At 42.9% G+C, this 21,244-nt stretch overlaps 1 protein-coding gene across 1 annotated transcript; it reads left to right on the forward strand.

Moving 5' to 3' along the window:
* The first annotated feature begins 11,321 nt into the window (after positions 1-11,321).
* Positions 11,322-20,805, forward strand: LOC128836151 (spectrin beta chain, non-erythrocytic 5-like). Its single transcript, XM_054026169.1, has 5 exons — positions 11,322-11,432; positions 14,809-14,976; positions 15,087-15,216; positions 18,779-18,893; positions 20,511-20,805. The coding sequence occupies exons 1-5, from the start codon at positions 11,322-11,324 to the stop codon at positions 20,803-20,805; spliced, it is 819 nt and encodes a 272-aa protein (XP_053882144.1).
* The last annotated feature ends 439 nt before the right edge of the window (positions 20,806-21,244 follow it).

Consider the following 21,244-nt stretch of genomic DNA (forward strand, 5'->3'; position numbering starts at 1 on the left):
ATTAGTCCCTCACTTTCATCAACTTACCTACAACACTTAAAAATGCATATCTTTTCTAAGGGTACGTCTATACCCAGCCGCTAGTTCGGCGGCTGGCAATCAAACTTCTGGGTTCGACTTATCGCGTCTTGTCTGGACGCGATAAGTCGAACCCGGAAGTGCTCGCCGTCGACTGCGGTACTCCAGCTAGACAAGAGGAGTACCGCGGAGTCGACGGGGGAGCCTGCCTGCCGCGTGTGGACCGAGGTAAGATCGAACTAAGGTACTTCGAACTTCAGCTACGTTATTCACGTAGCTGAAGTTGCGTACCTTAGTTCGATTTGGGGGGTTAGTGTAGACCAAGCCTAACAATGTGCTGTTTCTACAGTTTGATAGTTTGTCATTTTAATTCAATCAAAAGAGTTTAGGACATATTTTCTGTTTTGTGTGTGTAATTTCCTGAGCACTGAGAACATGCCACTTTGCATTTTCTGTTTTACACAATCGCCTGTCCTTGTGCCATTGTAAAATATTTAAAGTTCATGGCAAAGGTATTGTCTCTCATTTTTAAGGAAATGTTTAATAGCAATTTCTTGGTGCATATTCCAGTCTGTACAAGTAAGGAAACTAGGGCATACATTCATTGAGGTTTGTACTTTGGTTACATGCACAATAAATTCCATACAGATACTGTAATATGTTTTCTATATATATATATATTTGAATATGCTTTGTAATCACTTTCAGGTGGTTGTGATAAAACTTGCTGATTAATAAACCATTAAACTACCTATTCTTTGGGGTTTGTAAAACTTTGTTTCTGAGAGGAAAAACAATTAGAGGAAGAAGTTTGGTCTAGTCATTTAGATCATATACCCCTGAATTACTACTTCCTTCTGTGCTACAGAGTACTCTAGTCTATTACTCAGGAGTCCCAGCGCTACCATTACCTAGCCATGTTACCATGGGCAAGCCACTTAATCTGTGCCTCAGTTTACTTCTCTGTAAATAGGTCATGATGCTTGCCTTACAGGTGCTGTGAAATAACCAGTATGGGGCTCTGCTTATTCTGTGGCCCTAGAATTTTCTGCAGAATCCAGTGCCTACTCCAGAACTGTGCTCCAGGACCTGTTTTCATTTTTAAAAAATCCCTTTCTAGCTCTTGTGGTTGAAAATAACCTTCCAGATGTGAACTGAGCATAAACTGATGTAGTGATATCTTTCTGTGTATACAAACAGGCTGTTAGGAAAATGTTACAGATGGGAGTCAAGGGGAATGTCCAAAGAGAAGAACGCAACAGAGCATAATATCAGAACCAGCTGAGTATGACGCTCAGGGGAATCTACTCTGTTATGCAATTAAATGTTATAGTTAGAACATGTTGATAAAAGTTGAGAATGTCTAAAACAGTAAATTCTTAAAACAAATTCCTTCCAGGTGTCAAGTATCAGAGGGGTAGCCGTGTTAGTCTGAATCTGTAAAAAGCAACAGAGGGTCCTGTGGCACCTTTAAGACTAACAGAAGTCTTGGGAGCACAAGCTTTCGTGGGTAAGAACCTCACTTCTTCAGATGCAAGTAATGGAAATTTCCAGAGGCGGGTATAAATCAGTATGGAGATAACGAGTTTAGTTCAATCAGGGAGGGTGAGGTGCTCTGCTAGCAGTTGAGTTGTGAACACCAAGGGAGGAGAAACTGCTTCTGTAGTTGGATAGCCATTCACAGTCTTTGTTTAATCCTGATCTGATGGTGTCAAATTTGCAAATGAACTGGAGCTCAGCAGTTTCTCTTTAGAGTCTGGTCCTGAAGTTTTTTTGCTGTAAGATGGCTACCTTTACATCTGCTATTGTGTGGCCATTACATGCATCTGAAGAAGTGAGGTTCTTACCCATGAAAGCTTATGCTCCCAAGACTTCTGTTAGTCTTAAAGGTGCCACAGGACCCTCTGTTGCTTCTTCCAGGTGTGTAGTCCAAGAACGTTGAATGAACAAATGCAAATATATGTCTGTAAAATGGAGAGAGTAGTAGTAGAATCCCTCTTTGATATGTCTCCCTAGGAATATGAGCGCACACGTCCCTGATCAATGCATAGAAAAATCACAAATACATTTCTAGCAGTGTTGCTGCTTTTGCAGCAGGAAGGTAGAATTGTGCATTTCTGAGCCAGTTATTGATTGATATACTTGTGCCATAAGAGAATTTGATATTCTGGATAAGAGCTTCAAGAAATCTGCAAGGATGGCGAAGACCCTGATAATTTAATAGCAAACATTCTTCAGGTCTTTGATCATGGTAGGAACTGTATGTTCCATGGAGACTATTGGAAATGGATTTATTGTGGTTATGAATTTCATTGAGTGGATTAAAAGCAGAAAACTCACCACATGTGATGCTATCCTGATCACTTTGGGCTTATCCAGATCTTTCTTTCCAATGGACACTACTTGTGCATGCTGTCTGCATTTTGTGCTATCCTTTCCTTTATAGACAGAATCAAGGGAAAGACACTGTTGCTGTCCTTTGTCTTACTAAATTATACCAGTGCCTAGTTTGTCACCTGATGGTTTTCTACAGTGTGAAAATTGTCAACTTGAACTAGCCCACCTTTCTTCCCCAGCTGAAACTGAGACTCCTTGGGCTGGTGCTGTGGTTGCCCCTGGGCTCAGTGCTTCCCTTTCTGATCACTTATATCCCATTCGCATGAGGTAGTGGCAGAATATCCTGTAACAATTCAATTTCCAATCTTTCTGGAAATTGCACTGAAATTGTTCCAGGAAAGATGAATGCGTTTAACTTATTTTTTTAGCTTCAGCATTGGATTTTCCCTGCCCACCATCATGTTTATCATTTCTGCAGTCCAGTTAGTCACATCTCTATGGAGACACATCAAGCAGATGCAGTGGTGTTCATCCAGTTTCAGCAGCGCAAATAGAGAGGCCCATGTAGGTGCCATTTAAAGCTCTGCTCTTGTTTTTCTTCCTTCACATGTTGAATTGTATAGCTTTTATTCTCTTTTCATATATGTTGAAGGTCATGAGCCCTTGGAGATGGCTTTGTGCAATAGTGGTATGTACCTGTCCTTTTGTACATTCTGGTATATTGATTCTGAGCAACCACAAAGTGTAGCAGGCATTGGTGAGGATATTTCTGTAGGGAGCCAGGGTCGCCTCCGTCCAAACCGGAGGGTAAAGAGCCACTCTCTCAACCTGAGTGGGCGGAGCCAGGCCAAGCTTACTCTACCCCCCGGAAGGGGAGGGAGGAACTGGAAGTACAAAAGGTGGGGCCCTTCGCCCAGTCAGGGCAGCACCGAGGAAGGAGACAGACACAGACTGCTGGCTGTTCCCTGTAGACCCTAGTGCCGAACCAGGCGACGCCCTGGACCAGGGAAACCTGCCCCAGAGGAAGGACTTGGGCTACCAAGACTGCCAGCGGCAGCGTACCCAAGGAACTGGAGGAGCTGGGCAGTGACCCGAGCCCGAGAGAGCCTGACGCTGAGGGTGAGCTGGAGCTGCCGGGGCTACTGGTGGCTGAATAGCCCAATGAGTTGGAGGAACCAGAGGGACCCACTCAAGAGACCGGGTAGGAAGTAGCCCAGGGGCAGAACTGGCCAGTGGGGTGAGGTAGTGTTTGGTCAATGTGTTGCAGACGGATCCCCACTGACCCAGTGGCAGGACCCTCTCCTTCTGCCACTGTCAGGGCCCTGGGCTGGAGCGCAGTGGAGTTGGGTGGGCCTGTGTTCCCCTACCCCTACCCCAATAAACAGCTTGTCAGCGCTCCCTTGCCGGCGCTCCCCTGCCTGAGGGGCGCACCACTGACCCTTGTCGGCACTCCCCTGCCTGAGGGGCGCACCACTGATCCTTGTCGGCGCTCCCCTGCCTGAGGGGCGCACCACTGACCCTTGCCGGCGCTCCCCTGCCTGAGGGGTGTGTCATGGACTCTAGCTGGTGCTCCTGTATCATGTCAGCTGTGATGGCACACCTCCCTCCACTAATTCCCCATCGATGGAGAGGTGTGACCAAGGCCTTTCAGCGAGGCAGTAGCTCCCCACCGCTCCCCAGTGGCTCGGCGGACCAACTGAGACTTTGCTACAATTCCATTATGCCAAGTGCCGTTTGGTAGAAGAGGCTTTGTAAAATGTTTATTTGGAACAGAGAAACAGTTGCAAAGAGAATAGTTTTGTCAATTTCTGCGATTAATTTAGTAGTGTTATCCATATCTCCAAAGAAGCACATTGATGTTCGCTATCCCAGCGTTTTTTTTTTTTTTTCTCGATCTTTTCTAAGTGCCAATTGTAGAAATAGCTTGCAAGAGCATGAAGCCTCTGTGGGAACAACTGGAGATGGATTTATTGTGGTCATGAATTTCATGGACTGGGTCATTAATATTAGCCAGGATCAAGCAAAAAAAAAAAAGTTTTTAAATTATTCTAGTGCCTGGTTTGCCATCTGTTCTCTGTTTCCTACTGCGTAAAAACTGCTAGCTTCAATTGCCCTATTTTCCTCTGACTGAAACTGAGACTCTCTGGGCTGGTGCCTTGGCCGTTCCTGGGCTCCACGTCTCTGCCTGTGGTCAGCAGTCTCCCATTCACCAGCAATAGTTTCAGATTATCCTATAACAACTCAAATCTTTTTTTTCCCTAGAAAATATCTCTGAATTAGTTATATGGAAAACTGATAGAGAGAACTGGATTAGTGGTTTTGGCATTGGATTCACCCCGTCCTCCTTCATGTTTATTATTTCTGCAGTCCTCTTAATCCCATCTCTATGGAGACACAACAGGTTTCATCCAGTTACCGCAATGCCAGTGCAGAGGCCTGGATCGGTGTCATTAAAGCTCTTCTCTCCTTCATCCTTTATGCTTTCAATGTTGTTGCTTTGTTTCTTTTGCTGTCAAATATTTCCTCTTTGGAAGCCCCTAGTTCAGTACCTGTACAATTGGATTGTCGTCTATGCCTGTACACAAAGCATCATCTTGACAGTGGGGTGGAAACTGCAGGCGGAGAGGTGTGTTTGAGGTGAGCTGGAGGATAAACTGAGGCAGCAGCAAGACCCATGCCCTGCCACACAGATCCAGAATGTGGGCATTTTACAGTCCATGGAGGTTCATTACGGAAGATTTCATCTGGCCAGGGAGTCTGGGCCACGCGGGAGAATGGAGAAAAGAGGAACCAGATTATAACTCCTATGAGGCCCTGTGGCACCATAGGCAGATGCAGTTTAATATCAAACTAACTTGAAACTACATGTTTTCAACAAACAAAAATGCTTTGATGTGGAAATACAAATGTTTTGTATTTTGATTGACGATGTCAAAAAAATAAAACTTGGCAATTTCTGAATTGATATTTTTGGAATTCTGTTTAATGAAAATTTTTAATTTTATTTTTCTGCCTCAATTCAGGAAGAAAGCAAATATCAGAATCTCCTCTAGCATGGAAATCCTGATGGCCACTCAACTTTAGTAAATACATTGGAAAAAATGAGACTGCTTTTCCCTCTCTTTCAGTTTTAGTAATAATAAATAATAATTGCAATAATAGTGGGTAATATTCTCAGGTGTATGCTGTTAAAGTTGACTGTGTCCAGAGGAGATGGTCATGAGGAGTTGATGGAGTTATATCCCACCAATAATAAATGCCCTAGTTATCAGCTATGCTGTGACTTTAGTTGTGTGGCTGCTGTCCTGTAAAATGCAACACCATTTGCTGCCACCAGGAATCCTCGATACTAGATGTGCACCTGCCTTCCCTGGGAATACTCCAGACTTACAGCGGAGTAGCACAGTAGAATTTGGCCCATAAGGACTGATTCCCCCCAACTTATTGAGGTCAGCGGAAAACCATGATTTCTCCGCAATGGGAGAAGGATGGGGCCAACAGTCGCTCAGAGAGGAGATTCTTTTTTAAAGGGTGACCTGTACATGAAATGAACAAAGTGTCGTTTCCTTTAACAATAAGTGCCATATCCCAGGCTTACTGTAAGATTCACTTCATTAGTTCAAATGTGCTCCTCTGTGAATCACCCGAGGCCTCCCTCTCTCCAGATGTTGTTCAGGGGCTGACTGATGAGTGTGTGTTTGTCCAGTTCCTCTTACTGTGCTGACTTATAAATATGTGTTTAAAATGGCTTTATTTATTACTATTGTATGTATTGTTATAAACATTGTTGCTCATTGTCATATCCGAGGATTTAAAAAAGCATAAATTGAGACATTCAAGATCTATAGAGAATTCATACCAGGGTCCCTACTGCCTATAGTGTTACCACTCAGCTATAAAAGAAGAAACTTTGTTCCACATATTTAATCATTAGCTAATGATTAACTCACATGTTTTATGGAAGTGATTGTACATGTCATAGAAAATCCCTGCCTTTCTAAGAAGTTCATGTGTGTCGTACTCTGGAGGTTTACTGAACCTGTGGCACAGAACTAAAAAAAATCCACTGAATTAAACTAAAGTGTCAAATCAAGTCCCCATAGAGAGAGCACGGACATGAAAGTCCAGTTCACCCTTTGTCTGTCTTCAACTTGCTATTACTCAAGATAGTTAAGTCTGAAGCTGACTGTGAAGATTTACAAAGGGATCTTACTAAATTGGGCAACAAAAGGGTAGATGAAATTCATTGTTGATAAGTGCAAAATAATGTACCATAGGCGCTGGAACTAGAAGTGCGGGGAGTGGGGGGAGGGGTGCTACCACATCCCCTGGTTTGAAGTGGTTTCCATCATATCCAGGGTTTACAGTTTGATTCAATGGCTCTCATCACCCCCACTATACAAAGTGTTCCAGCACCCCTGTAATGCACATTGGAAAAAAATAATCCCAAACTATACATACAAAGTGATGGGGTTTAAATTAGCTGTTTGCACTCAAGGAAGTGATGTTGGAGTCACTATGGATAGTACCCTGAAAACATCCATTCAGTGTGCAGCAGCAGTCAAAAAAGGTAACAATGTTAGGAACTATTAGGAAAGGGCTAGGCTAATAAAACAGAAAATATCATGCCACTCTGTAAATCCATGGTACGCCCACACCTTGAATACTGAATTCAGTTCTGGTTGCCTTATCTCAGTAAAGTTCTATTCGAATTGGAAAAGGTGCAGAGAAGGCCAACCAAAATGATTAGTGGTTTGGAACAGCTTCCATATGAAGAGAGCTTTAAAAGACTGGGCCTGTTCAGCTTGGAAAAGAGACAATGAAGGGGTGACATGATAGAGGCCCATAAAATCATGAATGGTATGGAGAAAATGAATAAGGAAGTATTATTTACCCCTTCACATAACACAAGAACTAGAGGTCACCCAATGAAACGAATAGGCAGCAGGTAAAACAAACAAAAGGAAGTACTTCACACAACACAAAGTCAATGGTTGGAACTCATTGCCATGGGATGTTGTGAAGGCCAAAAGTATAGCAGGGTTCAAACAAGAATTAGGTAAGTTCGTGGAGGATAGGTCCATCAGTGGCTATTAGCCAAGGTGGTCAGAGATGCAACCCCACAAGCTGGGTGTCCCTAAACTTCCAATTGCCTGAAGCTGGGACTGGATGACTGGGGATGGATCATGAGAAAGTCACCGGTTCTGTTCATACCCTCTGAAGCTTCTAGCAAGACCATAGTCAGAGACAAAATACCAGGCTAGATCACCCAATATGGCTGTTCTTATGTTGGTCTGACCTAGTATGGCCATTCTTATGGTCTTATGCTAATAGAAACGACATGTCTAGTGTTTTCCTCAGCATGAGAAGACATCTCAAGCCTAGCAGGGAAGGATCAGTATTCCATTCCTGTCCTTTAGCAGCCCAGTCCTTGCCTATAAGTACTAACTTCAAATGCCTGCTCACTTTCCAGCTGTGTGAGCCCGACTCCAGCCCAGTTAATATCTAGGACCAGTGTGCTTTGTGACACTGCAGCCCTGTCACTTGTGAGGCACTCCAGGGCTGTAAACTTACTGACATTAGATCACCTGGCTCTGTCAACTGGAAGTCTAGCAATGAGAGCTTCTTTACAGCAGAGCTTTGCCACCAGCAGCTGGCCTTCCAGCAGTGTGGGCTTCCTCACAGCAGTGCCTTGCTAATTCCAGCATGCATGACTCTGCCTTCACATTTGATTCCACCCATTTAAATGACTCTTGAACAATTAGAACCTCTGCACTCCTTACTGAACTTTCAATTTCAAATTCCAGCTGAGATCTCAGAGATAACAGGTTCCTGTAGAGCCCATGTTCATCAGAGCTACCGAAGTATGGAGGGCAGTGATTTATTTATCAGAACACCTATGTTGTTGGCATTGCATCCCAAGGCACATCTTAGTATAGTATGTCAGAACACCTATGTTGTTGGCATTGCATCCCAAGGCACATCTTAGTATAGTATGTCAGCGTTGGAGCTGCCTCTTACCTTTCTGTAAGCATAACAATCACACCAACGCAATTTGTGATAACCTTTGCCCCCCACCCCCTCTGCACTAATGGGTTGTTTCCTCCACAGTCAGAAGAAGGGTTTGCATGTGGATTATAAAATACCTTCCCTTTATTATGGCATCCAAAGGTCACTCTGAGTGCCCAGGAGGAACAGAATACGGGAACAGCACAGTTGGAGTTGAAAGTCGATCTCCAGAATGACGGACTTCTGAACTTGAAAGGGGAATCTTTACAAACCTGGGTAAGTCCTGATTGTTAATGTTCCTTGGTTTTCTTTCTCTGTGTGGCATAAATGAAGATGTGTGACTGAAGTCAAGTTCTATTGTTAGTGGCCCCATTCTTCTATGCCGATGCAGATAGTTCTCAGCCTAAAATATCTCTTAATGAGAAGGTTTTACTTGTGTGTGGGGGGGGGGGGAAAGGGTGTGTTACAATACAAACCTGATCAATGTGTGCAACTTCACCAGAAAACCCACTCCTTTCATGGTTCTGTCTGCCTTAACAAGTATGAACACTTGTTCACTGGTCAGTGGGATGGAGAGTGTGGCAGCAATATTAGCAAAAACATCTTTTTCATCCAATGTGAACTCTCTTTAAGGCACTATGTGATACGAGTGAGAATATCTCAGTCTGTCCCTTAGAAAAGAAGAGCCTTCAAAGGTGATCTCAAAAAAGGTTTGAAAATGATGAAAGAGTTTTAATATAATTCATTGAGATCACTTTTAACTGGTAGAGGTTTCAAAAGTTGAAGGAGGTGGGGAGAAATATACTGTATGAAACATATAATAGGAAATTTAGGTGGAATTATTTCATACAGAAGGTATTAACCATATAGAATAAGTTACAGGGGAAGGCCAGGAATAAAGATGTGTTCAGGAGACACCTGACATTTTACTGAACTTGATCTTGCAGTAGGAGAGGGGTTCTCAACCCTTTCTGGGCCTTGAAATGGGGCTACTGTTCTTTACAAATTCCTGCGTGCATCTGTTTCTCCATTCTCCCACCCTTAGAGTGACCATACATCCTGTTTTGGCCAGTACAGTCCCTTTTTTAAGCCTTGTCCCCTCTGTCCCGACTTTTTTGGCAAATGTGGACATTTGTCCTGTTTGCTTTTGCCAACCTGATCAGTTGGCAAGAGAAAACAGGACAAATGCTCACCTTTTGTCAAAAAAGTGGGGGTGCGGAGGAACACACGGGGGTGAGGCGGGGCTTGTGTGGGGAGCAGGCAGTGCTTGGGTGAGCAGCAACACCAGTCCTGTGTGGGGAGGAGGGGCAGGGCTCGGGCCAGCCCCATGCAGGGAGGGGGGCTTGGGTGAGTGGCTCGGGCCAGCCCCACACAATGTCCCATTTTCCCTTTGGGAAATATGGTCACCCTACCCACCCTGCATTCTAAGTCAGCAAAGTTATGTCTGGGACAGCTGAGACAATGGTAGGCTTGATGATAGTCATCAGGTGTTGGGATTAAAGACTGTCCAGGAGAGGAGAGTGGAGGGTGAGAAATGTTAGCCTCTCTGGGAATGTTCAGTTAATATCAGCCCCCTAGGACAGGAGCATTCATTGAAAGACACTTCTTTGGTTAACCATCATCCAGACAGACAAGATGTTAGGTGCTAGAGCTGGTCAAAAGAAGGGGAAAAGTTGTGAATTTCTTTTTAATTTTAAAATTTGCAAAATTCCAAGCAGCTCTGTGTAACTTTCATGAAAATGTCATGGATTTATTCTCCATTTTTTTTATTTTGATAGGGTGGCAGGAGCAAATCTGTGCTTTTAACCCCTTCCTCCCCCATCCCAGGGATAGCATGTGTCCTAAAACTGCTTCTAGTCTTATTCTCATGTGTTAGATCCAAGGAAGGATAACATGTAGGCAACTTTCCATGGGCTACTGCTGCTTGCACCCCAGCATTGTTCTAACCCTCCCAGGTGCCATTTTCCAACACTTGCCAACTGACTTGTGGGTTTACAATGCTGCCAGTGTTCCACCCTTTGTAGGTAACTGCAGCTCAGAGCCAGGCCCAGACAGAGGGAAACATACAAGTTCTAAAGCACAACAGGTGTATCCATTTCCCCTGTGGTTTGTCAGTCTGGTATGTTCCAGTCCCTTCTCTCTTTTCAGTGATCCAATGCCAGCTGTCTGTTTGTAATTTCCTCTTCTGACTGCATGATACCAAGATTCAGCTAGGCTGTTCTTCAGGGTAATTAATCTTAATTTCTTCATATACTAATTCAAAAGATAATACAATTAGAAATCTAAGCAAGTGAATTTCTGGTCACTAAAGGTTCTCAAACTTGCAGCTTTTATATTATTTGTTTTTTTGTAAAACATCTCTCGTCCTCATATAGGTGGCATAGTTCTGTTACAAAATAGTACCTTTGGCCGGGGGACTCCACTGGAAATGTGCTGACAATGAAGGACTCATCAAAAGGAGGGACCCGCATATTTTTCCTTCCCTCTCCAGACAGATCCCTGCCCCATCAAATATACCGTGTTCTGAAAGGCAGCAGCAATACCCCAGAATGTCCTGAAAGCAGGTGACTGAGAACTGAACGATAACACTGGAACAGGTTCTCAAGCAACACATCCAAGACTGGGTTGGCAGATCCCACTACTGCCTGGAGAGACTGAGGCTCAGTTCTCAGCCATCTGTTTTCAGGACGCTCTAGGAAGGTGCTGCTGACTTGCAGACCGTGATACCCCCGATGGGGTCAAGTGACTTAGAGAGAGAACAAAAAAGGGTGATGTGATAGATGATTGGGCAGCTTGGTATAAATTCTCTAGGTTGTGTATGTGCTTATGTAGTTTATGTAGTGAAGGAGGGGCTGTGTTCAAGAAAGGAGAGCTTAAGCGTGAAGGGAGAGCTGAGAACAAGGTAGGAGGAAGAGGGAGTGAATTACTCAAGTTGATGTTTGTCTTCTTAGGCTACCATGGATAGTGAATATGAACAAGGTCACATCAAGAAGCTGCAAGAGCAGCGTATGTCCATGCAGAAGAAAACCTTCACCAACTGGATAAACAATGTCTTCTACAAGAACAATGTAGGTAGTTCCTCCTCCTTTGGTTATTTTTTCATTCTCAGTTTCATCTTCTGCTCAGCCTTTCCCCATTTACTGTCATTGGATGTATAATATAAGCAGCAGAGACTCCTGCCAAGGCAGGTGACCCAATCATGTATTTTTCACCATACCTACAAAACAATCCTTCTGATTTTCTTTAAGGTCCAGGTTCCTGATCTCCCCTGAAATCAGAGTTCTGTCTTGTGGCATGAGTTGTTTTTCTTTAATCTCTTGACCTTTGTGTGAATTTTCCTATTTCGATTATCTTTTCTGTGTGAGGTCCTGAGTTGACTAGTTATCCCCAGAGAGGAATTGCATCCCCCATGAAAAAAACCTTCATTTGTAGAATCTGTACAATCTAATCCCATTGATCTGGGGCTACAATGGCTCATGCAGTCTCAGTGACTATGACTATGTAGTCTTAATATGAACACATTTAAAGTGAAAAAAAGATAGGAGTTGATCATTTGAGCAGTTAATGATGCATCTGGGACATTCACTAAATTGTGGCTCTCTGCAAGGCTTCCAAATCTTTGGGGGAAATTGTTCCAGTTGACCAGACTGGGACCTTACCTGTAACTAGCGCCAGTGCTTGCTGCTTCCCTGTCATAGGTTTCACCCCCACTCTGAACTCTAGGGTACAGATGTGGGGACCTGCATGAGAACCTCTAAGCTTAACTACCAGCTTAGATCTGGTTTTGCTGCCACCACCCAAATATTTGAGTCATTTGGGAGACTCTGTCTTCTCCCCCAAAATCTTTCCATCCCAAGTACTATAACCCTTCCTTGGGTAGCCTTGAGAGACTTCTCCACCAATTCCCTGGTGAACACTGATCCAAACCCTTGGATCTTAAAACAAGGAGAAATTAACCATCCCCTCTTCCTTTCCCCCACCAATTCCTGGTGAGTCCAGATCCAACCCCCTTGGATCTTAAAACAAGGAAAAATCAATCAGGTTCTTAAAAAGAAGGCTTTTAAATAAAGAAAAGAAAGGTAAAAGAAAACCTCTGGGAGATAGCATACAAGCTGATCTCACAGACAACAGATTCAAAACACACAGGATGTTCCCCTGGACAAAAACCTTAGTACACAAAAGAATACCCAATTTGATTATCCCCCTAATCCCGAGACAAGTTACAAAAGAAAATAAACATAAACCTATTTATTTCCTTCCTTAATACTCACTACTCTGACAAGACGCTGATTTCTTGATCTTTTCCACTCCAGCCAAACTGAAAACTGACCTAAGACAAAAGGAACTTCATTCCTTCCTTTTGAAACATCTTGTTCCCCCATTGGTTCCTCTGGTCAGGTGTCAGCTAGGCTAGGTGAACTTCTTAACCCTTTACAGGTAAAAGAGGCATTAACCCTTAACTATCTGTTTATGACACTCCCATTTAACTGTGCATATTGTAACCCACAGTGGAATGGGGGTTGTTCCCAACTATGGTCTGGTCTTGCTACCATTGGAGCAGTTTAGGTTCCACTGTGAGTTAGACTAATGTGAGCACTATTGTCTGCGAGATGGACAGTTTCTGGCCCCATGAGATAAAGGAGTTGAGCTTAGATCGCAAGCTACATTTCAGACACTGTAATATGCCTGGATTCCCTGCTGACCGTAGTGGGGGTAGGAAATGGTAGGACAAAAAACACTGCTCTGCAAACTGAGCCCACTTCTCTTTGTTCTCCTTCTCAAATTGTAATGTGGTCCCACTGTCAGATTATTTAAAAGCATGGGTTTGGTAGCTTTATTCCAATTTGTATGGAACTATATGCTTTGTACCATCATGCAGTAATAAAATATATAATTACTGCATGATGGTACAAAGCACAGATCTATACAGAAAGGTTCATTACAAACTATAATTTTAAAAAGATTTTGTCTTCATGAATAAAACTGGCACAAAACATAACCGAGAGGTTTTTACCTTTTTTAAACAGTCAGACACCACTCTCAATACTTTAGAGCTATAACGTTTAAACAGGTAGACACAGAAGATGGAAAAAGAAATAACTAGGAGAATGAAATAGGGTGCTATCTGTGGGCCTGGAGGTAAGCAGTCAAGAGAATGTTGTCAACTACTTGTCCTACATAACATGCCTACTTAAAATTGCTCGGAGCTGCTCCTGGACTTTCCATTCTTGTTGATTTGCTGCAAAAGGGCCTGTGGAACCCACAGATGACAGGGCAGGGTTTGATCTTTAAACTTGTTATTTGGTCCTATTTTCCTCACACGTAACTCTACTCCTAATTCAAAAAGCTGTTTCTTCATCTTAAAAGTATGGTCTTGTTTGTCTGGAGAAATTAGTAGTTCAGAATCATAGTAAATTACCCTGAGAGATGTGGTGTGGTCTAATAATGACCCACTGTAAGGGTTAATGACATGGAGGCCAAAAGATATTCCTCAGGCATGCTATAATTAGGTTACAGTACACACACATCATGCCATATTGCTGAACCATTAGGTCACCTCCTTGGCAACAGGGTAATATGCTTGTTGTGGGTGGATCTTAACGCATACATGACTGAGCAAGTAACAAGGTGAGACTTTGTCTGGGATGTGGAGGTTCTGACTGTGAGGCTTTAGTTAAGGTTGGAACTAGTGTTCCATTATAACCCTGAATTAGAATTCAGCCAGGAGATAGAGTGTAAAAGCTGCTGAGTTTTTATAACTCAGGAGCTGTCTACTGGAGGCTGGTATTAGCCAAGTTCCTTTTACTGCTCCCTTTTAGCTATTTGTATTTTAATAAACCATTTCCCGTCATGACCGAGCCCATTCTTGATCCAGCAGCAAAGTGACAATCCTGTGGTCAGAATATTAGTCTGTTGCCACAAAAATGATTATGATGTCACCACTTTGACATTGTGACTTCACTTGCAAGGTTAGATACAAAGTGAACTGTAAGGGATTAAGTCACAGATAGATTCAAATCAAGTGGCCTTCAGGTGAAACCCAGGAAGAGGCTGCAAGTCTTGCTTGACACTATGTGGGAGAAACTCTGGAAGTGGAGCTGGCCATTGGCTGAATAAAGGAGAGCTGCCCATCATGCTCTTGGCTGAACAGAAGAGATGATAATCCAGTAGCAGAACACAAAGTACTGAAGTTGTTGAACAGCACCGAAATGACTAAACCTTACTGTACAGCCCTGCCAGCCTGCCCTCATTCAGTGTGTAATTCCTGTTAACCTTGTAGCAGGTCTCTACACTGACAGAGGCGAAACTAGATCTCACAGAGCAGATCTTGTGACGTCAGCACCTAGATGTTCTTCGCCCCGTGTTAAAAAAAATCAGAATATGTCAGCCAAGTGCAAGAGTCACAGAAACTAAGTATCTATGTGGTGTGTTTTGTCTTTGCAGGTGAACATTGTGATACAAGACATCTACACGGAGCTGAAGGATGGCATTTACCTCCTGCAACTCCTGGAGCTGCTCTCTGGAGAATCACTGCCTAGACCAAACTGGGGCAAGATGAGGGTACATTTTCTAGAGAACAATAGCAAAGCCATCACGTTCCTCAAATCCAAGGTGAGAAGTGGAAGCTGACAGTAGTCTGAACAATTTACAAGCTAACTTCAAAATTAAAGTTGCAGTGGACACAGATTGTTTCATGCTGAAGGGAATTGCTTGTCTATTAGCAGGTGCAAGTAAAGGTGATTGGGCCTGAGAATATTGTAGATGGGGACCGAACCCTAATCCTGGGATTAATCTGGATCATTATCCTCCGGTTCCAGATTTCTTCCATCACACTTGATACGGTAAAACAAGGTCTTTCTTCTCCTGATTGTCTATAGGTGTTTCATAGATTTCATAGAGATTAAGGCCAGAAGGGACTATTAAAATAATCTGTTCTGACCACTTGGATCACACAAACCATAAAATTTCACCCGGTGATTCTTGTATCTAGGCCAATAACATGTGGCTGAACTAGGATGTTCTTTAAAAAAAAATCCTATCTAGATTTAAAAACTGCAAGCGATGGAGAATGTACCACATCCCTTGCTTAGTTGATCCAATGACTAATTACCCTCACTGTGAAAAATGTACTTATTTCCAGTTTTGCTATTTCTTTTCTGATGTGCAGAAAAGTTTAATGTATCCAAGTCCACTGACATACTGGCCAACTGCATTCATGTGATGTTAGATTCAAACTCACTGTCCATCACCACTAAAAGCACAGGGCTTGGCTGAGGCAGCTGGAGGAGGAGTGACACTATCTCAGCCAGTACAAGGAATGATATCCACAAGGCTATAGTGTTCAGCTAGTATGTGTGTTTACCACTGCCCTCTACTGACTGGCTGACAGCAGATAAAGGAGCTTCACTGTTGACATCACTGGCTAAGTGCACACAGACCCCCTCAGGACATGCATCATCTGCCCAACGCCTCTAAATTCAAAAACACAGGCTCCCTACTACTCAGTTTTGTAGATTTTAAGTCCGTAAGGGACCATTAGCTCATCTAGTCTGACCTCCTGTATAACACAGGCCATTAATTTTCACCCAAGGTGCTAGCAATGCCTGAGGCCCCAGCAATGGCAGGGAATCAATTAGGTGGGATTCTTAGAAGATCCCAGCAGATAAACCACACCCCCTTCTACAGAGGAATGTGAAAAAAAAAAAAAAAGCCAAAGTCCTTGTCAATCTGACCTGGGAGAAAATTCCTTCCTGATCCCAACTCTAGTGATCAGTTGTACCCTGAGCATGTGAGCAAGGGACACCAGAAGAGGATTCTCTGTACCATCTTAGAGCATGGGTCCACACTATCCAGTGTCTTTTTTCCAGTTGAAGCCAATCTCTTCAGAAGAAGAATCAAAGAATCATAAAAGGTAGGACTGGAAAGGACCTCAAGACCCTGTGCTGAGGCAGGACCAAGTAAACCTACTGACAGATGTTTGTCCAAACAGTTCTTAAAAACATCCAATGATGGTAATTTCACAACCTCCCTTGGAAGCCTATTCCAGAAGGTGAAAATAACTCAGAATAGAGCTGACCAGTTGTTCACTGAAGAAAAAAATTCCTTCCTGAGCACTGCAGGCGGCTGAAGCCCCAAAGCCTGAGATCTGTTTATAATTATTATCTTAATGCAGAGCTACAAGTGTTTTGAGCAGGTTGACAGCACTGCGGACAGTCTTGTTCTCCCCAGGGATGATAAAATAAGGGAATGAACAGGGAGACTCAGATTCATACTTAAGCTAAAGCAGCATTTCCATTCACTAATAGCAACATGAAACTTATGACTAAGGCTGGCAAAAAAAAAAAAAAAAAAAAAAAAAAGGAATTATTTACCATAGAAAAATTAGAACAAAACAGAAAATGTTTGTTTAATTTTAAATTTTTTGCAGAATTTTCATTTTGCAGAATTTTAAAAAGAAAAATCATTTCAATTTGAATTGAATAGAATCAAAACAAAAATTTGTTTTTCTTTTTCTCCTTTTCTCTCCCTTCTTCCCTTCCTTTTTTTTCCCTAGGGAAACCAAATGAAAACTGGAAATGTTTTCCTTTGATTCAAATTGAAACTTTTTTTGTTTTGAACTGATTTGGGGCAGCATTTTTGTTTCAAATTGTTTAATTTAAAATGTGGACCATTTCAAATGGCTAAAAACATTTTCATGAAATTTTTGGTATTAATCGAGACGCCATTTTAAATTTAAAACATTTTATTTTACAAACTTTGACCATCACTGCTTATGAACTATTCAGCAGTTCTGAATTCACCCAATAGAGGTCAGTGGTGCATATACACATCAATTTATTCATTGTAATATCCAGGGAAAAGTGAAGGAAAATTGCAACTCAGAGTGAGTTTATGGGGAAACCCCCTTCAGCCATAATTCTAGAGAGATTGAGAGCTTTCTTAGCATTCCATATTCTCTTCTGCTCACACACAAAACTTGAGTCCCTCTTATACTTCCTTAGAGAGACTGGACCAACATCAAGTGGAAAAAAATACTCATTTCCAGGGTGAAGTAGATACTGGGACTAGATTACAGGACTGCATCCTTCTTGGATAAATTGCACTGTCAAGTCGGCTAAAGATATGGATTCACTCGTTTCAGCCAGCATACTCTCTCTTGTACATTTATTACCCAAAAGATTCTTAAAGTACCTTCAATGACAGAGTGGAGACAGGAGAACATACCAGTGGATGACAGTCGTCTTGCTTCAGGGAAAGCAGAATTAACTAAAAATTCCATAGAATGCGTCTCCTTTATTCCATGTGAGGATTTATCACCAAATTAACTGTTGCTCTTTTCATACAAATGCTCTGCAACCTTAACTTGCACCTTAACAAAGCTGCCCCCACCTCAACCCCTCCTCTCCTGGCAGTCTGCCCATGTCCTCATGCATCCAGAGCTCCTGTTCCCCCACCAGAAGCCTGTTGCTTTAGGGGATGCTTAGGAGTAGCTTGCGGGTGGCAAATGACTAAGCTGGGACAAAACACGGATTCCTTTTGGGCTTTCCCTACCCAACTTTCCTTCACGGTTTTCTAGCAGTGGAACTCCTCTCTAACGAAATACTGGAGGTCCGTAGTGTGGAGGAGTCACGGAAGTGTTAGTACACTGGAGCTGTTTCTGAACTCATCCCTTCTTCCCACCTTTACCACTCTGCTCCTGGCAGTTCTCAGAACCCTACCTGGAGACCTTTCTCCTCCAAGTTCTCATATCCCCCATAGCCTCTGCCCCTTCCATTCTCCCATCTAGAGACTTGCTCACCCCACATCCCTATGGTCCTGAAGCTTGAGATTTATTGAATTCCACACACACCTCACTCCTCTCTACAAGCCTTATGAAGCACATTTTGGGAGAAACATTTTCCCCCTGGTTGCTAGAGACTTTTAAAGTCTCCAGGAGTCACTTGATGCATAAGATAAACTCACCAGAGCTGAGATTCCTTAGAGACGTTACCAAATCAAAAGCCAATAACCTTTAATATTAAGCTTTAAAGACCTACGTTTTGGTGCAGTGCACCAGATCACGGCTAAAGAGACAAATAAACTAAGCTTTATGTCTCTCTTGTTTTCCATTAGCTTGTTACAAAGTGGACAAAGAAGACTGTCTGAACACCTATTTTTCGGGTGCATAATTTAGGGACCCCTTGTTCACCTCCAACTTGGTAAAAGCATTCGACCTAACCTACCAATTTTAAGACTTATATAAATTTTTGTAGATTTTAGAGGGGGACAAAATAAATTTTATAAAAGAAGCTCAGTTGCAGGAAACTGGGCTGTTGTTATGAGGAGGAATTTATTGCCATCCTGAATTTTCCTACCTTGTTCTCTTCCCAGGCGGAGTTTGGAGTCCGTGCTGATGTACTGTCTGCCAATGAAGCCCTGCTGATCTGGTGTCAGCATAAGACTGTTAGTTACTCCAATGTGAATGTGAAGGACTTTTCCAAAAGCTGGTCTGATGGCCTGGCTTTCAACGCCCTCATCCACGTTCACAGGTAAATAGGTGATGAGGGAAGGCTTCAAGAAGAGCTGACGCCATTGTGTCTAGCTCTAGTATGATCACTTCCAGGGTCTGAATTCTCCTTGATGGACAAGAAAGTGGTTTTGTCTTCCCCTGTGCCCTTACTCACTCAGAACTACCATTTCTTTAAGTGGGTGTTTTGTCTGAATAAGAATGGAAGAATCAGGTTCATGGCGTTTGACTCTTTCTCTTCCTGGAAACAAAAATGAATTTGTTAGCATATACTCTGTATTTAAACTTGTTTCTTTATTTTGCTCAGAAAACAAGTAGAATCTGCTAGAAAAGCATTAAATCTGTCACTATCAAACAGTGATATAAAAGGACTGATGACAGATCAAGAGCATGTTTTGTTCCACTGCTGTAAGTGGCTAGTCATTCCTAAGGCTTAGAAGCACATCATCATCTCAGCCAGTTTGTGTCCCCTGCAGGAGCAAAGTCTCCTCTGAGTGTCTTCAAGAGTGTGATTTTGCTAGCTGTGCCATGCAGAATAATTGTGCTTCTCAGTGATCCTGGCTGGCCATTGATAGGAATGAGTAGCTGTGTCTCAAAACTTGGCTCCTCCTGTTCAAAACATTTGCATGAAGAAAAATACTAGAGAAATATACATTAAATTTGCTTTCTTTGATCTTCACCTTCCTCGCTGGTTTCAATTGCACTTTCTGAAATGTTATTGAAAATGGGGTTTTCTATGGTCTTCATTTAGCACTTAAACCTTTCAGTTCAATGAGAGCTGTAGCTGGGAGCTGAAGGCAGCAGGCTCTCCCTCCTTCCCTCTCTGCCCCTTTTGAGGGGAGGAGGAAGCAGCAGGGGATAGAAGAAAGAAGGGAGAGATGGGTCTGCCACCTTAGACAGTTCTTCTCCCATCAGATATCAGTGCTGCTCCATCTATTGACAGGAAGACTTAAAACCCCATAACTCCCCAGCAAGGGACAACATTCCCACTTCAGAATTTCCTACCTAGTGAATCTTTGTTTCAACAGCCAGGGACGACAAGAGGCAGGAGGAATGGGGAGTTTTGTGGTGACCTGAGCTGAGTTCTGCAGTGGGAATTTTCCTTCTTCTGTCAGGCAAGGGAGGGCTAGTGAAGGGTCTATGCCAAAGCTCGACAGGAAAGCAGAGAGCTACTCAATGCTTTAGGGGATTATTGTACCGTGTTCCTCGTTTACTAAAGTTCCTTGTTCAGTGTCAGAAATTTGCTCAGTCGCATCCTTTGTATATAAATCTGTGTGTATTTAAACAAAGCCATGACTGTACAGGACTTTACAGTGGTCATTGTGACATGCACCATGGCCACATGGAACTTCATGATGACAGCTGGGATAAAAAACAGATCCTGCTGCACCAAAAGCACAGCACGTGACCTCTAAAGCCAAAGGAAAATCTATGTTAACAGCTGCTACTGTACCACCCATAACAGAGAGCAGTGATATGCACCAGATACTACATTGCAATATATATGTGTGCATACAGCATGTTGTGTAGCTATGTGTGGGAGGTGTAACCCCTCTTGATAGTAACTCATTTCTATTTTGTTGTTTTTAAACCTAACCCTCCTCTCTTGTGTCCTTTGTATGTTCCTCTCCTCATCCAGGCCTGATCTCATCCATTACAGCTCACTGAGGCATGAGCAGCCCATCAAGAACCTGAACAATGCCTTCAGCGTGGCACAGAAGCACCTGGGAATCACTAAGCTGCTGGATGCTGAGGATGTGGCAATTCCTCGTCCAGATGAGAGATCCATCATGACCTATGTGTCGCTCTATTACCATTACTTCTCCAGGCTGAAGCAGGGCCAGACTGTCCAGAAGAGGCTTGCTAAAGTCAGTGCATTGCCACTTTTACAATTGCCTCCTACCTCTATCTCTACTGAGCCCCCTCCCCAGTAGCATAAAGTTAAACCAGTTTGGAAAAAGCTTTTATTCAGATTAACTGCAGTCATGTTAACTCAAGCCATTTGTGCGACCATATCAGAGACTTGATTCTGCAGGGCCTTGCACATTCAGTCACTTGTAAATGGTACAACTGGTGTGAGTGAGTGCGTAGACAATTCTGATTTGGCAATGGTGTAGACCCACTCTGGTGCTAGAACCTGGCCTTTCTAAACGGATTTACCTATATGGAAATTAGCTTCTTTATTTGGTCATATTTTGTATTTGATAACTAAGGTGCTTAGTAAGTAGTCTGTGAAATTATGTTTCAGTAGAAAATTTTCAGTTTAACCATGAAAAACTAAAACCTGAAAAAAATTGGTTTTCAGTTTAGTTTGGTCCCCCCCCCCTTTTCTCTCCCTTTTCCCCTCTTTTCCAGTGATGAGGGGACAAAAGT

Source organism: Malaclemys terrapin, chromosome 4 (genome assembly GCF_027887155.1).
Source record: "Malaclemys terrapin pileata isolate rMalTer1 chromosome 4, rMalTer1.hap1, whole genome shotgun sequence".
NCBI classification, from domain to species: domain Eukaryota; kingdom Metazoa; phylum Chordata; order Testudines; family Emydidae; genus Malaclemys; species Malaclemys terrapin.

Bases quoted from the DNA above. Each gene is read 5' to 3' on its own strand.
- LOC128836151 (XM_054026169.1), top strand. From the start codon at position 11,322: ATGGATAGTGAATATGAACAAGGTCACATCAAGAAGCTGCAAGAGCAG. The intron at 14,977-15,086 runs GTGAGAAGTGGA...CTTGTCTATTAG, and splicing joins TCACGTTCCTCAAATCCAAG to CAGGTGCAAGTAAAGGTGAT. The intron at 18,894-20,510 runs GTAAATAGGTGA...CTCCTCATCCAG, and splicing joins GCCCTCATCCACGTTCACAG to GCCTGATCTCATCCATTACA.